The sequence below is a fragment of the Podarcis bocagei genome, assembly GCF_964188305.1.
Source record: "Podarcis bocagei genome assembly, chromosome: 1".
NCBI classification, from domain to species: domain Eukaryota; kingdom Metazoa; phylum Chordata; class Lepidosauria; order Squamata; family Lacertidae; genus Podarcis; species Podarcis bocagei.
In genome coordinates, this window is record NC_138125.1 from 39,984,101 (window position 1) to 40,004,315 (window position 20,215).

The 20,215-nt window shown below is 39.6% G+C and overlaps 1 protein-coding gene and 1 long non-coding RNA gene across 3 annotated transcripts in view; one reads left to right on the plus strand and one right to left on the minus strand.

The window, feature by feature from the left end:
- The window catches only part of LOC308596337, a 646,399-nt gene that overhangs the window by 515,188 nt on the left and 110,996 nt on the right, over positions 1–20,215 (minus strand). The gene's annotated exons all lie outside the window — the stretch shown is intronic.
- Positions 1–20,215, plus strand: part of STXBP6 (syntaxin binding protein 6) — a 108,507-nt gene that overhangs the window by 82,927 nt on the left and 5,365 nt on the right. For both annotated transcript variants that reach the window (XM_081210501.1, XM_081210502.1), the window contains exons 4-5: positions 648–813; positions 16,746–16,903. In XM_081210501.1, coding sequence (XP_081066627.1) covers positions 648–813; positions 16,746–16,903 — 324 coding nt within the window. The remainder of the gene's footprint in view (positions 1–647; positions 814–16,745; positions 16,904–20,215) is intronic.

Genomic DNA, 20,215 nt, shown 5'->3' on the forward strand with positions numbered 1-20,215 from the left:
TGTAAAGTGGTACCTTGGGTTACAGACACTTCAGGTTACATGTTTTCGGGTTGCGCACCGCGCCGAACCCGGAAGTACCAGAATGGGTTACTTCCGGGTTTCGGCGCATGCGCAGGAGCGTCGGATCGTGACCCGCGTATGCACAAATGTGACACTGCGAGTTGAGAACGTGCCTCCCGCCCAGATCAGGTTCGCAACCCAAGCTTCCACTGTACATCACAATTAAGAGCAGGAAAGAGCAAAGCACTTGTGAGCATTATTTTTATTCCATACGATTTATATACCATTTGATTGTTAAACTGTGGTTTAATCAGGGGTTTGTTTGTTTGTTTATTCAAAATATGGCTTAACTGTAGGTGTGAACTGGTGTTTACTCTTCGTATTAAATGGGAGTGGAGTTAGCCAGGTTAAACAACCTCATGACATCTGTTGCTGAATTTCCTTTAGCAATTTTGCTGACTTTTGTAGTAGTTCTAGTCATGATATTCTACATTATAATATGGAATTGCATACATGACATACGTTTTCAAAAGTTGCAAGAAGTTGGGCTATATATAATAAGTGTACATCATTTTCTTTAACATTTGCTTTGGTTTTGTTTGTTTTTTTAATCATTTCTCCTGTAATTCTAATATTATTCCTTCTAGGATTCCCCAGAATTTGATTTACTATTTGAAAATGCTTTTGACCAATGGGTAGCAAGCACAGCCTCTGAAAAATGTACATTCTTTCAAATTCTCCATCATACCTGTCAGCGGTACCTTACAGACAAAAAGCCAGAATTTATTAATTGCCAGTCTAAAATTATTGGAGGTAAGTCTTTGTGTTTTGATTTGAATGGGTGGCTCAGCTCATTTCAGATCATTATACTAATGAATTCTTCTAATGTGTTATGCCTAAAAATCTGCAGTGGCTGAGGCAATCCGCCTGGGTTTCAGTGATAGTTGTAAATATAGCCGTTTACATGAAATTATCAAAATCTGAACCAAATAAAAGCTTTTATAAATTGATCTGATGGGTCTTAAGCCTAGATTTCCCAGATTTCTAGCTGCTTGTATGTAGTACCTCTTGTTTCAAAACTGCAATTTACCTTGGAAGAAATATTTCCTATATAATTATTTCTTTCCTAGCTTTAATCTGTGGTGCTTTAGTGCATGAGGATACTGCCTCCGGTTCGTGTCTCACTTCTTTCAGATATTGATTTAAAAGGCTGAAAATTTAATTCCTTTCTCTGCTGATTTTGTTCTTTCCTATTTAGCAAACATTGATTTTGCCAGTGTTTCTTAAAGAGCTAAATTAGAAAAGGTGTTGTCGAACAATAGCCACTTTCATTTATGCACTGCTTTATTATGCCAAAACATCTTCGTTTGTGTACCAGCCTTATTGATGTCAGCAGAGCATGCAAGTGCAGCCGTGCATGTTGTTGCTTCAGATAACAGAAATCTGTGTGTTACTCTCCCAGGGTTTGTGATATATGTGTTCCAATATCTTCTGGTTGTTTCCAGTGAAATCCCTTGTAGTTAGATTTGCTAGCTGTTAACTAATTGATTTGGCCATTGAAGTCTTTAAAGCAGCTGGAGAAAAACATGCCACCCATAAACTTCTGCACCAAGTTTCCTTCTTATTTGCTGTCTCCTGGTCGCCAAAGAGAATCTGACAGCACAGTTGAAAACTGCTCCAGAGCTGCTTGTAATTTAAGATCAAATGAACTTCAGAGATCCAAAATGACATACTTCGTAATGCATTATATAGTTTAATTCTTCTTGTTAAAGGTACCTCAGTTTTCAAATGCCTCCATAGTCAAACATTTTGGAACTCGAACACCAAAAACCCAGAAGTAAATGCCTCGGGTTTTGAACACGCCTCCAAAGTCGAACAGGAAATGTGGCTTCCTTTTTGAGGCTTCCGCTTTCAGTGTTCAGTTTTTGAACGTTTCAGAACTCGAAAAGACTTCTGGAACGGATTACATTCAAGAACCAAGGTACCACTGTATTATATCTTTAAATCCATGTGACCAGAAAAATTAGGAATATTTGGTGGTGGTGGTACTGCTATGGTTAGGTTATTATTCATAGTCATTTTTGTACTCAAGTTCTCTGTTAAAGAACTTCTTAATGCTTATCTCTAGAATTGTGGGAAGCAAAGGGAAAGGATGGTTGGATTGAATTATACTAAATAATTCGCTTCCTGGGTTTCACTTGATGCCAACTATCCAGAGCAAGTATTAGATCCGCCAAAGGTCTAGTGCCCTGCATGCCTTGCTCACATGAAAGCCATGGGCACAAATACACGCTGGATCTTCAAACATGAGGAAGTAGCGTTGGCATCTACGTTGAGAAATTAGCCTTTAGTGACATCATTCTGGAGCAGGATCTTTTGTGCCTCCTCATTTCCTCTTACAATGCTTTTGGCATGTAAGATAATATGGGCAATATCAGTTCCAGAACTGCAGTGCATACTTCTTAAACATTGTCTTTTGTTCTTTTCCATAATCTTACATTAGATTAAGTGGAAAGTTGATAAAGAAATGGGAGGGAATGGTAATAAATGGGGTGGTAGAATGTGTAGGGAGGTTTTGGCTTGATTTTCGTGTTTTGATGTCAGAAATTATGTTGAAAGCTGAGGCACGGTGATTTGCCCTTTAACTTGTACTGAGAAGACAGAATTCATTCAGTTTTTCTGCTCTCTATAGTATCCTCCTCTAGCACATAGCTGTGTCCCTTATCATCCAGAGTTCCAGCTGCTTCCCTAGCCAGTAGGTGATGTGATGGACAGACCTGGGGGTCATCCTCCTGGAGACCTTGTAGGCAATCATGGTAGAGTGGTGAAACAACAAATCAGGAATGGGTAAAGAGTAAAAAGGTAGAATTTGACAGTTTAAAGGGCCAATAGTGCCTGGCTAGAGAAGCAGCTGGGAGGTTGGAGGTTTGTTAGGCAGGACACATTGGTTTAACTCGGGAAAGGAAGAGATCCTTGAATGGGGCTAGAGATGGGGTTTTTTAAAGAAAGAATTTGATTTATTGGAAATAAGTAAAGTTCTTAATTGCATCTGTATAACTAAGTACTGTACTTTTGCTAGCAAAATCACTAAGCTTTATCCCTCATAGAGTGCTTTACAGTTTTGTTCCCATCATGCCCTCATATTTATTTTTGCCCCAGTTCAGGAAATAAATGGTGATAGGACACCCACAACAATAAGAGTCCTTGTTGCTGAATTGTAGTAAACCGCTCCACAGGCACATAATCTCTTAATTCAGATTTGTTTCTGATAGGGATTGTCTTAAATTTAAACCATTCAGGCCCAGTAACGTAACCTCGCTCCATCCTTTACTAAGGGAGCTTGCCACAGTTAACCTTCTTGGTTTTAGCAATGTGCTCCTCAAATGCTCTTTTAGTGTCCCTTATTGTATGATTGCACATATTTTGCCTAGAAATGGTATGCATGTGCAGTTAGATTGTTTTTAAATTAGGAAATGAGAAGACAGTCTTCTTATTTAATGAGCCATTACCTGGTGTGTAGACCTTTGGAAACCATCCCGGTGCACATATTGATTTACTGAGTGGCCCTGGCAAAGTCACAGTTTGTCAGCCTCTACTCACTATCTGCAGTAGGGATGTTATGACTTATGATATAAAGCACTTGACAAATTGAAGTGCTATATAAATCCCTAAACAGACCATTAAGTTGTGAGCATTGCAGGCTCATGAGGCCCTGCCAAGACATCTCTCATGGCACCAACAAGATAAGATTTCACAGACTTTGCTTACAATTGTTTGGTGCTCAAAAGCAACATTTTCTGGTTTAGGAAATTTCTGTAGTAAAGCAGCTATTTTCTTCCTTCTTTTGACTGAGGCTTGGTGTTGAGAAAGGTGTATCTCTGCTTGAATTGCAGTAGCCTTTTAAAATGTGACTGTTCCTCTGCAATGGAGCATTGATCATTAAATAAAAGAGTGAATTTGTTATTTGTCCATATTGTTGTAGATGGTTGCTTAGCTGTCAAGAAAACATTTCTTCATAGTTTTGAACTTTGCCTAAAATGTTGGAAATTGTGCTAAGGAAGTTGCTGCAAAATAGAAATTAAAACTTATTTGAAGTATGTCAAATAATGGTGCTGTCCAGTAGATCCACTTAAGTATTGATTTCAGTGGGTCTACCCTGAGTACGATGTGGTGGGATATCTCTCATCATGCATTTCTGACATTAACATTGTGGCTTCCCTCTTGCTGCTTACATTTTAGGGCTATGTGAAACTGGATAACATTGGTGATTATTCCCAAGGTGGATATGGATTGCTGTTAAAGCAATACCTTTGCTGGTTGCTGTTCAAGACATTTTTCTCTTGGCACATCTACCATATAAGTAGTTGGTGAGAATACAGCAAGACAGGAAAATTAGCAGCAAGGCCCACATATATCACACCAGACTCTAAACTGAAGTACTGCTTTTTCATTATTTGCTGTATTTCATCCCATTGTAGTTTCAGGTTACTTATTCCTATCCGAGTATATTCCTGCCATCATTTTTAACTCAGAAATGAGCAAATCATTAAGCTTTTGCACGTCTCTGAAGAAAAAAATGCAGTTATGGACTATTATAGTCATGGTTATTTAAGCTAAAAGCATGATACTAGTGTTGATTACTTGATTATTATTTTTGTACCGTTCTGGCTAACTTTAGGTCAAATTGGTGTAATCAATAATTTTACATTACTTCTGTTCTAAGAAAGCTGATATCTGTGCTATACTCTTAGAAGCTGATTTATTGTGGAAGGATGTTATAGCTCATTTGAGGAGACTGCCATTAAATCGTAGATAGTAAGAAAGGTTCTCATTCAACAATATTTTCGCCAGTAACTTACAGTTTTATGTGCTGCTATTTCAGCATTATTTTGCATAGCTTTCCCTAAGGTCCAAGAACTGTAGCTGATATTAAAACTGGCACAGCATCACTAGTAATTTTCCTCTCTCGTAGAAGAGGGGTTTTATAACCAAAATACTCTATCAGCATATTCTGGGATGAATCCCTCAAATTTGGAAATGCCACTGTTACAGTCTGTAAGGAAAGTCAAGAGCCTTTAATTCTTTCTGAACTGATGCCCTTGTTCTGCAGTAAAATATCTACTTTTAATTATTATTTTGGGCCCTCAGTTTCTGAACATAACAAATCCCCCGATGTTTCCAAAATGTACATTTCCCTAGAAAGCACCCAATGCAACAATCCTCAGTGTTTATGGGCAGACGTAAATCCCATTTAGTTCAATGAAGCTTATTCCCAAGGTGTTGTATCCCACAAAGCTCTACTCAAAGTAGACCCATTGAAATTAATGCACCTTATCCATGTCTATTAATTTCAGTAGGTCTACTGTGAGAATAGCTAACGTTTAATATAAGTGAAAGTCCCTTTCCAGAATAACTTACAGCTGTTGCCAGATCAACGTAAATCACATTGGGCAGTTCTGGAGTGCAAATTTATTTTCCTGAACTGGTTCTTTCTCTCTCTCCTTCAGCGTACATTGCAACAAATTGCTTGTTGAATACAGGTGGTTTTGGGGGTGGAAAACAGAATGTGGATTAATACCAACCTTCCAGCTTCATGACCTTGATTCAGATCAGGGACCCTGTGACTGCTGTTCATTAAAGAGAGAGAGAGAGAGAGAGAGAAATCCCAATCAGAAGTTGCATCGAGTTTGACCCAATTTCCTATTAACACTTGGATTGTTTCAGTAAAGGTAGCTAGCATGTGAGCTCCTGAAGAACACAGTTGCTGACATCTGCAGGCAAAGACTAGGACTGCAAAGTTTTTTAATGGAAGGCGGGTAGAAAAGTGAGAGAGCAAAGAACTGGGAGGTGGTAATTGGGATTCAGCAGTGGGCTGCTCACTCTGCTTCCTGCTCCCAGGAGAACATCAGTTTTCCTACTAAATTGCAAGAACTCACAGGCTCAGACTCTGAGAATTGAAAAAGCACACTTACCTTTGCTTCCTGTAACCTTTTTATCCTGGACAGCTGGCTGGAGTTACTAATGGATTATCCAATTCTATTTCCTTGGAGGATGTTTTGCCACTGTGATAGTTAATGAGTCATTTGCTTTTCACCAGCCAAGTATTGGCTTAGATTAGCAAAGCATCCTATAAATAGCCCACATGGTGATTCTGATAGTTTCACAAAACACATTTTTTAAAAAAATCCTTTTGAATTTTCAAAAGTGCATACACACACGTTTGTTTTTTAATTTTTAAAGAAGAGCAGAAAATTTATTCTACTAATCTTACATGAGTCTTGGTGTATTCTGATCCAGGCAGACCAACATGCAAAGAAACTGAAAGCAGACCTTGGAGTTCTCATCCCATTCATGTGATAGAAGCAGAGTGAGACTTACTGCAGCTCATCCCAGTTTGTTCTAGTTTAATGTGACATGCAGCCATGGGAAGTAACTCTCTCCTAGGACCTCCATACACACTTCCCAGGCTCGCATCCTGGAGATGTGACTTCATTGTTTCTAACACAGTGGTTTGACTTCACCCTTGAAGGAGCACTCCATTGTCTCTCGAGACAGATGAATCCCAACAAAAACACGTTACTAATGTGTTACTTTACCAGCAAAGGTTTTTTTTAGTTATTACTATTAAATATTCTTAAAAATATCATAATTGGTTTACTGGGTGAGAAGAGGTATAAAGACCCGTAAAATCTGCCCTAACGTTTACTTCCACTGGAACATGCTGTTTCCACTGTAAGTAACCTAATACAGTATGTTTGTGTTTGATAGTGATAACTACCATGTTAAAAATAAGGAGGTTGAATGTTACAGTAGGCATATAATACCATCTACGATTCAATGTAGCCTGACATCTTATTTAAAGGGATTTTTGCCTATGCATATTCAGCATGCAAGCAATGCATGTTGGAGGTTTTCCTGGCTGGTATTCATCTACACTAACTTGCTGTACCAATAAGGCAGTGCAGTATTGGTGCAGCATGATAAATGCCTGCATGTCTCACAGTGAATACCCTCTTTAGAGGAAACATCTCCTGCTTTGCACACTTGCCTGAGTTGCCACATCACCCCAGCAGGTGCCATTGTAGAAGAGGCATTCCCCAAACTGAAGAATTCAAGATCTGCTGACCTTTACAAAGTATTGCCTGAAACAGCCTATTTTGCATTGCTTCACTGCAGGGCTAGCAAGTTCTAGTTCCTTTCGCAGATAAATCACATTAAGAGGAACTCCAGTGACCAGGGAGTGGGAACACATTTCTGCCACTTCTCACAGCACAAGGTACACCTCTAGCCCTGTCTATAGTAGTAGTAGCAGTAATTATTTTAATATATTTTATTTATTTATTTATTTATTACTTACTTACTTACTTACTTACTTACTTACTTATACCCCGCCCATCTGTCTGGGTTTCCCCAGCCACTTTGGGCGGCTTCCAACAAGAGATTAAAAATACATTAAAACATATAGATATAGATATTCAAGTCCTTGTTAACATCCCTTGGTTTTGTATGTTCTGAGTCGTCCCCCACTGTTGGCCAAAAGGAGAAAAATATCTCACAGGAGAGCTGTCTATACAGAAACAGTTTCTCAGCAAAATTTGCTTTCATGTTCATTGTAAAACTACCCTATCCTCTGATATTCAAGGAGGTTAAAGTGTTCGTAAAGCACTGCTACTTTAATTCAGACATTTGAGAAGCTTAGCTGATGAGGGTCAAGGCGATTTCCCCAAAGGAATAGGTATGTTATTTTCAACTTAGTTTGCTCTGGCAGGTGCTAAGCAATGCATCCCACTGAAGCTTCCTTGTCAGAAGCTGAAATTTTTGCATGTCAGAGTTCGTAAGTTTCATTGCTCTTCTCAGTAGCACAGAAAAGCGCCTTTTTAGAAAGTGGTTAGGCAGTTTACCATGTTTTTGGTTTTCTTCCACTTACTAACTTAATGAACCAAAATGAATAATCTAAATATAGCTGTTGTCTCATTGTTAGAGCTAAGAAGTGCTATCAGTTGCCATATTATGGACATGTTGTTTGTGAAGTCGTTGGAAACCAAAACAGGTGGAGACAGGAGCAGGGCCACACCCCCAAATCTCAGAAACAATATGGGGCCAAGGATTTCACATACATGCTATCCTGGTAACCTGTGCCTTCATTATCTCAATTCAGGCATTGCCTTTCCTGGTTAAGCAAATACCTGTGAGCAGGAGAGCAGATAGAAGCATGCTACCTTAGCCCTGGCTCTGTTGCCCTCCATGTTTTCAAAGAAGTCTGTCTGCAATGGGGAAAGCCTCTTGTACTCATGGAGATTTCTCATCTGATTTTCCAGAATTTTGAGCAGGACTTCTTTTTAGCGGGAACTCAACAGAACTTAGTTCCCGCACCTCCCAGGTGGGCTCCATTGCCATGATAAAAGAACAAGGGAGGGGTTCATGGTGAGTTCCGGCACCTCTTTTTCTAGAAAAATAGCAATGGTTCTGAGCCACTCAGAAGTCTACATGTTCACAGGAGGCTTCCCCTATTAGTCCCCCTTGAACTCATGGGTGGAAATGGGATAGAGGGTAGTGTATTCTTTCTCCCTCCCTCCAAAATGTATTTGTTTAACCAAGACATCAGTAGATGTCTGAATAGAGATATTGGAATGAATGTTTCTACTGTGTAAATGCTATGGGCAAGAAGTGAGAGGTTAGAAAATAAATAGTGTTTCAAACTCTCATGAATTTTTGACCAGGAACACTCTGTGAAGTTTATCATCAGGGCAAATAATAAAGCACTGGCATGAAATGAGAGTGCAGGCCTTGGTTGGATGATGGTATTATTTGGGTTCATGATATGGTTGTTGCTGTTGTTTTATGCCCCACCCATCTGTTCAGTCTGTCATTTCAACTTGTTGGCCTCCTTTGTTTATTTTGCCTAATTGGTTTTGGATATGGGGGATTTGTGTGTTTTATTCTTAAGAAAAGTTACATGTTCTTTCTCCAGGAAGGTGAGAAGACAAACTTAGAAAATATTGAAATGTTGAAGTAATGTCTTCATTTATCTAATGGCCACAGGTCTATGCAGAGTGCAGTCCTTTGTTTGCCTTCATAAGTGGGTACAAACACCCATTTCTCTGATTAAGGAGCTATCTGTTAGGATTTATTCATATGGACCTTATTCAATTTTTATTCAGCTTAGTCTTATAAAACTTTCATCTGTGAAACCTTGTGTTTTATCATATTTTGTTCCTTCAATGCTATTGCTGCGTCTTTCTTTAAGTTACAGATGGGTAGCCGTGTTGGTCTGCCATAGTCAAAATAAAAAAATTCCTTCCTGTAGCACCTTAAAGACCAACTAAGTTAGTCATGCACACGAAAGCTTATACCAAGAACTAACTTAGTTGGTCTTTAAGGTGCTACAGGAAGGAATTTCTTTCTTTAAGCTTATTCATATTTCTTCAGTAAAGGTTTTAAAGGTTTTAAAGCTCTTAATATTCTTGTCTTTGTCCTTCATTGATTCAGTCCTCTCTAGTATCTTTTTCACTGTAGTTTAGATAGCTATTGGCAATAGCCTGAATTCAGAACTATTCCTACTGTGTCCTTTTGAAGATCATAGGACAGTTTACAATATAAAAACACATAACATACTAAAGAAAAAGGGGGAGAAAGACACATACACTGCAAATTTTTCAGAGCTATTACTGATAAAGCTGTCCTGAATAATTGGTTTCTATTAGTTTATTCCGATTATTTGTTGACCAAGTCTTTATTTTGGCAATAAATAATCTAGGAGTCAGAATTCTAATATTTGAATTGCTAACCACATAACGAAAATGCCCAGGCAATACCTTTGGTGCTTAGAATATTAGTAATTACTTTCTGGAAATGGACAAGAACACCACTGAGATGTCCACTTATAAATGTAAGAAACCTTTATTATTACTATGAAAACATGGTTTGTAAATCTGTTTCATTATTTCAGTCCCTGTTGATGAGAGAAACATGGGATAGCTAGTGAAATGCCATCTTGGGCGTATGTGTTGGGTGTGTTGCTCTCATCCTCTCCAGCCCAGGCTCCAAGGCTTAGGCTCATTGTGAGAGACAGGTGTGCACTTTTTGCAGGTCCTCTCTAAACTGCCTGATCAGCTGAGTGAGCCTTTGTTGTCTGGTTGACTCATGTGGGCCTCAGACCTGAGTTTAAATGCCTTCTCAAGTACAGATCTGTTAGGTGGCCACTATCACTTGTCATTCAGCTTCTACCTCCAATCTAAAAAATGGGAATTAACCTGCCTTCCATGATCTACCTTCCTTACAAATTTGTTACAAAGGTAAACAAGCTTATAAATGAAAGTCCTATGTTCTCTTTGCATTATTGAGGGGTAATGTTAATTAAATTAATGGTTTAATGCTCTAAATGTCATGACGCAGCATTGCAGCAGCTCTTTCCAAGAGTTACTGCCTGCGACATAGTCCCTCCTGAGTTCCACTGCAAGGAAGACAGAAAGGTGAGACAGCTACAGTGTGGTTTCAGTTGTGCGTAATTGTAATTTTGTGGGAATTGCTGCTGTGCTACATGACTGTTCAGTGCAGGCAGTACTGAAGCACCTCTGCTCTTAAATTGTCTCTGAAATGTGTGCAGTGGAGAAAGAGAAACCTCCCTGTAGCCTTTCTTGTTTGTACTACTTGGCTTGGGCTATTTGATACCTACTGCAGAATTAATGAGAGAATGGCGGCACTGTGGAAGACCTGTCAGTTGATTCCACATTATGGAGAGAGAATGAATTAGGAATACAGCCAATGTGTGTTTAAATGGCTCTACTTGAGCATCACTAATCAAATAATAGGACTGCATATTAGGTCATATTATATGTCCCTATAAATGCATAATTTATTAGCTTGCTTATTTAACAAAATAATACATGCAGTGACTGTTTTGCATGGGGGGGGGGGGGTTGCATAGTGTGGCTTGGCATTTTTCTAGATATACCCTGGCTGTTAGTTGGACCTTAGCCCATTATCTTGCCAGATAATGCATTTCAGTATACCGTATTTTTCGTCCCATAGGACGCTCCGTCCCATAGGACGCACCTAGTTTTTTTTTGGGGGGGGGGAAACAAAGGAGAAAAAAATTTCCTTTATTTCCCCCCCAAAAGCAGGTCAGGGAAACAGAACCAGGTCGAGGAACAGCGGGATGGTGGCGCTGCGCCTCCCTGCTGTCCCCCGAGCTTGTGGGGCTGGCCGATGTCTGCCCCGCGCGAGGGGCGCTCTGCATCAGGGCGCCCCCCCCCCGGCGGGGCGGCAGGCTGCTATCCGCAGCGTGGGGAGCCTTGCCGGGAACTCCTGCAAGGCTCCCCACGCTGCGGATGTCTGCCTGGCGTGGGGGCGCTCTGCTTCAGGGCGCCCCTCGCACCGGGCAGCAGGCTGCTATCCGCAGCGTGGGGAGCTTTGCCGGGAACTCCTGCAAGGTTCCCCACGCTGTGGATGTCTGCCTGGCGCGGGGGCGCTCTGCTTCAGGGCGCCTCGCCCGCCGGGCGGCAGGCTGCTATCCGCAGCGTGAGGAGCCTTGAGGGGAACTCTTGCAAGGCTCCCCACGCTGCGGATGTCTGCCTGGCGCAGGGGGCGCTCTGCTTCAGGGCGCCGCGCCCGCCGAGCGGCAGGCTGCTATCCGCAGCGTGGGGAGCCTTGTGGGGAACTCTTGCAAGGCTCCCCACGCTGCGGATGTCTGCCTGGCGCGGGGGGCGCTCTGCTTCAGGGCGCCCCGCCCCCGAGCGGCAGGCTGCTATCTGCAGCCTAGACATCCCTGCCGGACCTCCCGTAGGGCTGCCTAGGCTGCGGATGTCTTCCTGAAGCCTGGAGAGCGAAAGGGGTCGGTGCGCACCGACCCCTCTCGCTCTCCAAGCTTCAGCAAAAGCCTGCATTCGCCCGATAGGACGCACCCAGATTTCCCCTTCATTTTTTGGAGGGGAAAAAGTGCGTCCTATAGGGCGAAAAATACGGTACATAGATTAAGTCTGTTTGGTTTTATCACCACTAGTTGGTCAACAGTTCTAATTTCTACACCTGCCATATTAACAGATGTGATTTTGTGGAATGGTGTTTAGGAGCCTAGGGATAACCAAACTACCTCAGGATAGCTTAGTCTTATATGATCCACACACAAGGCACAGGCATGTGGTAAAATCAGCATTGGGTAAATAACAAAAAACTTTTCTTTAAAAACCATAAACACACTTGGAGCATTGATTAAATAAGTTAAGATTTAATGACACACTTTCATGTTTCTCCTTGCTGTCTTTCAGTCTGTACCCACAGTTCTGTCTGTTAAGGACATTATCCGACTGTTAGCAAGTGTTAGATGCATGTTACCAGATATATAAATGAACAGCTAGGATGAAAATAGAATCTATAGCGATCATTTAAGTTCAGTTAATTGTAATAGCTAAAAAGCAGTGTATGGTTTGTTTCTGTCAAGCTAATTTCACATTTCATGTAATACGCCATACAATTCCCTGTTCCACTTAGCTCAGTTAGCATTTATATCTCAATTCATGTATGTCTCATTGGCTGCTCTCCTGTACACAGCTATATTGCTTAAATCCCTCTTAAGTCAATGTGAATCAACCAGCCTAACTGTACACTGGGTTGCCGTTTTCTCCTTTATAATATTAAGCTGTTAAGGCTTACCCTATGTGCAAAAGAGCCCATAGCATATAACAAGCACTTTATTTTTCTTAAAAAACACATTTCAGAAGAGTGTACACTTGTTTCACCAAGTCTTATATCTCTTTCTTAGCTTAACTGTTCTCTTGATGGATTGTGTGCCTTATTGTTCTCGTTTGCATGTAACATTAAGCAATAGTTAATGCTAAGTTATAGTTAATAAACCATCATTAAAACCAAGGTATCTCACATACAGTCACTCAAACCATGGTTTGTATATCACAGAACAGTTTCTTTTTCCTCCACTGTTGAATTTTAACCTGTTCTACACTAGTAGCTTTGGAGCAGTGATAGATCCTTAACCATAGTTAAGGAGAGAGGTCCAAGTTCACACATAATACTAAGCTATGGTTAACGTTAAGAAAAGGTTATAAACTGTGGCTTAATGTTAGATGATCAACTTTAACTTTAGTTAAATAAACTGTGGCTTATAAGCTGTGGCTGATTGTAATTTGTGAACATGGTCAGCGTAGCTGTTTATAAAACAAAACAGAAGGTTTCATAATATCCTAGTACTAGTAGAATGTGAGAGTTTTAAAGTTCATGTATAAGAACTTAAAAATATGTACACAAGGAAATGTTTAATCCAATTTGCATTACAAAGCAAATAACCTACTATGATAGACTGTTATATCTGATGATGCATAAACATTAAAATGACTTTGCCAAATACAGGAAGTTTTAATTATGCTTGTGTAGATTCATGCAGATCAGCTTTTTCTTATCTATAGTGCTTATCTTTGTTTAAAAAACTACTTATCTGTTTCTTAGTTAAGAACTATGGTTTGAAGTTACAGTCTGGCCCATCATTAAGTATAACCACAGCACAGAAGACTGATTTGTACAACTCTGTGGGTCTCTTTCCACCCCTTCTGCTTTACCAAATGCATAGCAATATAATGTACATTCTTAATCTAACACCATGTTTTTAGGACTAAATTTGAATTAGATTATATGTAAATGTCTCTATCTGTCCTGATCAACTATGCTGGATCGAAACTTCATTACATCAAAGTAAGCTATGTCATATCAGTACATGCTACACTGCCTATGAATTTGACACCATTTTCCCTAAAATGTGATTGCTCATCTGCCTTAAGCCATTAGCAGAGTAACTGCCATGTCTTAATATTGTGATTTGAGCTATGCAAGACTATTGAAAATAATTTAAGCCCCTATAGCTAGAACAAACCCTTATTTGACCTACTTGTACTTTTTATATGGTGGAGCATATGGCATCTCTACTTCCATTCATAATAATAGTACAACAAGAGCTGCAGCATTTATTCCTATTTTTTTTATCCTCAAGTTATGATTGCTTTCCTGAATAGTTGCATTTTCAGTCCAGAAATATTAAAAATTTCTCTAACTCTTATCTTCCCAGCAACACAAGTCACAGGAGAGCCATGTGTATTTCCACATAACTGTAATACTTTCCTTCCCTTTTAATTAGGTGTGGTGGTGTGTTATGTTTAGTTGCCAGTGTGTTGTGTTTAGGAAGTATAAAACCAGAAACTTCCTTAAGTGAAGCTTAGTCTATCATTCATGTTATGCAATCAGTTGATAAAAGATGGGCAGAATTTAGAGACCAGCTGAATATGTGAGCCCTCTTACAGATAATTAGGTATTTACTAGAGCTGTAAGTTAAGATTTCAAATATTGATTAAACCACTTAATCAGAAGAGAGACCATCAGCCATCATCACTTTGCTGTTTGGTAGAAAGCTCTATCTCTTGAATTTTTGCTTGCTATGCAGCTGTTAAAAACACAGAAATCAAAGAGACAGGTCAGTTCTGTCTTTACACAGGTAAACTTTGTTCCTGCTTTGTGCACTGAGAAACTTTGAGTTCTTCGTTGCTGAAATCATTGCCGAGACCGTATTTTTTGCAACTCCAAAAATGCTTATAAAATTCAAAGTCCTTAAGAAACATCCCTTTCCATACTTCATTTTGAAATACCATTTCTGCTACAGAAATTTAATGATTGATAGCCCACTTTATTCATAATACAACCATAAGAATTCCAATCTGGGACATTGTAGGAGCAAAGAAATGGACACTTCCTCCCTACTCTTTGGAAGTGAATTGATAGGGTGTGAGCTGAAATGTTCAGGAATCAGTTGCAAGGCAATAAACAGAACTGATTTGCTAATGAGTGAACTTTTGGTTTAATAGCAGACTGTACTCACTTTGAAATGAGACACCAGTTCTCAGACTTGTTTTTATAGTAGTGCCAAACTCCTGATCAAACCAAACGTGTTTGATTTACAAATGAAACAGTCATTTTTTGCTGAGACAGTCATACACAAGCAGTGGGATGGGGGCAAATAATAATAATGATTGTTTCCTGCTGACAAAATCAGTTGATTCTTCTTTTAAAACTACAAAGAGAGAGAGATAGAGATTTGCTGATCAATTCTATTGCAAGACCATGGCCTTTCTCAGAAAAGTGTGGACAATTTCTAAATTCATTGCATTGTTAGACCACAAGCAATGCAAACACTTAATAATATATTTTCAATACCAAATACTTTATAACACTACAGGTATGGAATGTATGAACATCAAGCCATTGAGCCGTATGTATGAATTCTATATTTTATGCCACTGGTGCATTTAAAATTACATCAGAAATTCAGTTGTTTACCAAAGTATATATAGAGTTTTGAAAATTGACTTACCGGTAGTTATCCTTAGTTGTCAGCTGAAGCAAAGCAGTCAATATTCACATCAAATGGATATCAGACGTGAGAGCAGAAAGTCAAATACAGTGGTACCTCGGGTTAAGAACTTAATTCGTTCTGGAGGTCTGTTCTTAACCTGAAACTGTTCTTAACCTGAAGCACCACTTTAGATAATGGGGCCTCCTGCTGCCGCTGCGCCGCCGCCGCACGATTTCTGTTCTCATCCTGAAGCAAAGTTCTTAACCCGAGGTAATATTTCTGGGTTAGCAGAGTGTAACCTGAAGCGTATGTAACCCGAGGTACCACTGTATCTCATCTACAGCTCAAGCATTGGCAGAAAACCACACATGCAACAATCACACCTCCAGACATTTTAGGCCACAACCCCCAATCATTCCCCACCATGGGATATAATGGGCAGAGGCTGGTGGAAGTTGAAGTCCAAACAAACTTGGAGGGCATCAGGTTGGGGAAGACGTAAGCTGAGAAGAAAAAGAACATGTACCAATCTCAGCTTCATAAAGTGATATTTTTCATCAGGTTTGTTTTAGCTTTAAAAAAAATCAAAAAGGTATTTGGGAACATGAAGACTTGTTTAATTTTTTTCTTTTGAGACATGGCTAGAATCCTATACCAAGTACCTGGGAGTAAGTCCTATCCAACTCAGTTGGACTTACTTCTCATCCAGACATGTATAGAATTTCTCTATTTATTCCAGGAAAAGATGGCAAAGCTCTGTTCTGTGAGTAGAACTCCACTCACGAGTCTCATAGGTTGAAGAGCATTAACTTAGTGGTGGGGCCCCTGCAGAAAGTCTCTGGTTCAATCCATGGCATTTCCAGGTAGAGCTAAAAAATGGTGCTTGATGAAGCACAGGAGAGTCATTGCTAGTCATTGTAGACCTGTAGTCCCTGACATAAGACAACCCTCCTAACATGTTGTGTGGGTAGGGAGAAAAGGAGAAAGAGTGTGTTTTGGTTTGGGACGATTTACCTGTTGGTGGGGGGGGGTTGCTTTCATTTGTGTACATGTGTGTCTTTTATTTTGTGTTGGTGTAGGTGTTTTGCCCATTTTGGAGAGGATTTTGAGCATCATCAGCTGGGTATTCTGTAGTGCCCATGACAGCATGTTAGATTTCCAAATGTGTCCATGGGCCCAACAAGTGTGGGTCTCCTGGTGCAGGCAATATTGAGCCAATTGGAGCAATGGCCTAATAGAAGATAAATTCCTGTTTTCCTATGATCCAACCTTGTTTGTTTTATATCAGAGTTCTGATATTAGAAAATGTTGAGATACATTTGATCATGTCATTCACAGTTCTCACGTACGTTTTTCATTTTTGTTTCTAACAATTTGTTTTTATTTTATTTTTTAGGAAATAGCATATTACATTCGGCTGCAGACAGTGTAACCAGTGCAGTACAGAAGGCAAGTCAAGCTTTGAATGAGCGTGGTGAAAGGTTAGGTCGAGCAGAGGAAAAGACAGAGGATATGAAGAACAGTGCTCAGCAGTTTGCAGAAACTGCACACAAGGTATGAAATTAATAAAATACAGCTTAAGGAAAAGGACAAGAAATCCTTAATATGGTAATAACTTCTATGAGAAGCAGGTTGCTAGGAAACCCCTAATATTAATATGCAACGTTGTTTTCACATATTGTTGTCATCTGTTTAATCTCATCAAAGGGTACCAAACCCTTGTTGATAAATGCTGGCAAAGGGGCACATTCTGACCTGGTAAGTTAGCGCTGGCATTTGTTTGTTTGAAAAATATGCAGCCCACACTTCTAGTGCCTGCATATTGAGGTGGGGCAGGGATGTTTTACAACAATTAAGTAAATCAAATAAAGCACAACATTCCATAAAATGATGTAATACAACAGAGATGGGTTCAACAGATACAAAAATATCAGATAAAAAATATATATACCCCAATAAAACATATGTTTGCTGGAATACAAAAAAGTTTTTACACTCTCTTGGAAGATTCTGAGGAAACCGAGAATATGTGTGAAGGCTAATGTTCTGCCATGTGCATTAACTAAATCTGAGGTAGGGCCTTCTCAGTAGTGGCACCCACCCTACGGGTGGTATCCAGCTAAGGCTGCAATCCTAACCATGACTATTTAATTCAATGTGGCTTACTCCCAGGTAAGTGGGGTTACCATGTCATACTCTGAATAGACCCAGAGAGGTCAATGCCAGTGAGATTTTTTTATTGTAAATAACAAACACAAACAATCCAATTGTAAGTTAAAAAATACTAGTTTTCAGAGCTGCAAATTAACAAAACATACAATTATAAAGTTCTCCAAATATTTTAGATTTAAAAATCGCCATGACAGCCAACAGTTTTCATCTGACAAGCTTCTCACTTCTGGCATATACAAAGCAACCTCATAAATAACAAACTTATCTTTATCAGTCAGCAACCATCTAATTTTGAAATCACCTGTTCGACCTTCTAAAAAATTCTGGACTGAATAGAAGGATCTGCTCCTATGAAGGGCAATAAAGAACATAGTACACAGTATCTCCATCTGACCTCATCCACTTACACAAAAATGGTCTTTTGTTGGCCTTTTAAAGAATGTACTGGTTAAATATTCTGTTGGCATGGTTTGAAAAGCTGAGCAGAGTAACACATATCTAACAAGGGGGGGGGGAATTTCCTGCAGCAAGACCTGACAAAAAGAATATGAGGACTTGCATTTTCCATCTCCCGTTTTGCTTTGTGATACAGTCAGGACCAGGAGAGGAATGTTGCCACCAGCAGTGCAAAATACATCCTTTGTATTGCATTGTAGCATTTTCCCTATTATACATTTACACTTAAGTCTTGTGCTGCCCTTGGTATTACTGTGGCTATTCCTTACATCTTCCATCTTAAAAAGGAGCTTATATTTCTAACTGTGCCTGCAAATACTCTTACCTTTTACCCGTAGAAGATGGGCGCTCACTTCACCTCAGAGAATGCATGTTTTTATGTTTAAGTTAATCTCAAACTGCTCCCATCACCCCCAGACACCACGTTGGTGAAGGCTTGAAAGCCTTCTCTTAGAATATGATTAAAACAAAAGTGGCTATCTTGGTCTTTGAATCTTTATCAGTCTGGCTATAACTCGGCAACTTCCACTAACAATTACTAGCAGAGGGCTATCTGGACTATAGATACACATACGCTTCTGTAAATGGAGTTGGAAGCAAATATAGACCATCCCTGACTACCCCAACAGCTTGTCTTCCCAGACCTTTGTTGCACTGCATCCATTCAGCCCAAGCACCCCCTGTCCTTGGGGCAAGTCTCTTTTCAAACAAGCCTGATCTGTTAACCTTGCCTGCGATCTAGACTAGCAACCTCTGTCTTTCCCCACATAATTGGCTTCTTTGCTAAGCCTTCTTCTTTCCCTTAAACGCTCTTCATAGTGTTCTCAAGACCTGGTATCTCCTGTATTCGCAGCCTTTCTCTCACACTCCTTTATTATTATATGCTACAAGGACTGACCATCACCTTTTTGGTTCATAATAAATATGGAATTGTAGGACGTGTATGTGATGCAACTTTCAAGAACTCTTGACAACCTGGAACATGACTCTTCTTCCTTTTCTTTAAAAAAATATATATGAATATTTCAAGCATCGTATCACACCCCTAGAAACTACAGGAAAATCTTGAAACTTATTCCTTTAATCCTCATTTATTTATCTTGCATTTATGTTTTTCTGCAACATTCGGAACTGAATACTAATGAGCAATACTGAATTCCTGTGTTGCTTTCTCCCACTTTTGGAAGTAGTGAAACAAACTAATTAATCTGGTTTGTGTTTACTTTTAAACTCTTTGAAGTGACTTCACAGAGTCATTGTTGCAAACCCAATTATTTATACAAGTTGCTGGTTTATGTGCTTTGTGCCCAATACTAATCTGTGCCGTGCCTGAAATGTAAAATAATCCTGCACTGGCAAAAATCCTAATGATGACGTCTATTAATGTAAAAAAGAAAAAGAAAAGAAAAAATAAAGAAAAAGAAAAGAAAAAAGATTTAAGTAAATATCTGTGTGCCATTCAGCATCTTCATTTTTAAGGAACATTTCAGAATCAAGTCAAGGATCTCACTTAAAAGATGTAGCACAAATGCTGTGACAGTTCGTCAGCTCCTGATATCACTATTAAAATGTTGTGATTAGATGGCTGAGGTGGTGTCCAGGAAGTGGCTACATGTCAAGTTAATTTCTGTATTAAGTGGATAAGATGTGGGGAGAGATGCTTGCTAGCACATCACATGAAAAGGCTTTTCTGTGTGTATCCCAAAATAACCAGATATAAGTGCCAATATGAGAGCTGATATTGAAAGATGCAGCTGTGTTCTTGTTACCTACTTTAAAATGTCTTGAGTATTGGGGCGGGGGGGGGGAATCATTTATTGAAACCCAAGAGATTTGTTGCCCGTCAGTGTTGCCAACAATAAACTAGATGGACTGGTTCTCTGTTAGCTTCCTATGACACAGATTTGTTCAGTATTCATAAGGATAACTCAAGAGGTCTGCACTGGTTACCAATTTGCTACTGGGCCAAGTTCATGGTATTACTATCAGCATATAAAGCCCTTGACAACTTGGACCAGCCTTACCTGACATGTATCCATTCAACCGCTTCAGTCGGTGGAATTGGCACTATTACAGGTGCCATATAAGACCTGTACCTAATTTGTAAGAACTCGATCGTTTCGTGTGGCAGAGCCTACACTTTGGAACTCCCTGTCTACTGAGATCGAGCAGCTGAATTCACTGACCTCTTTTTGGCAGCTGCTAAAAATATTTTCTTTATACAAGGCTACCCAGATG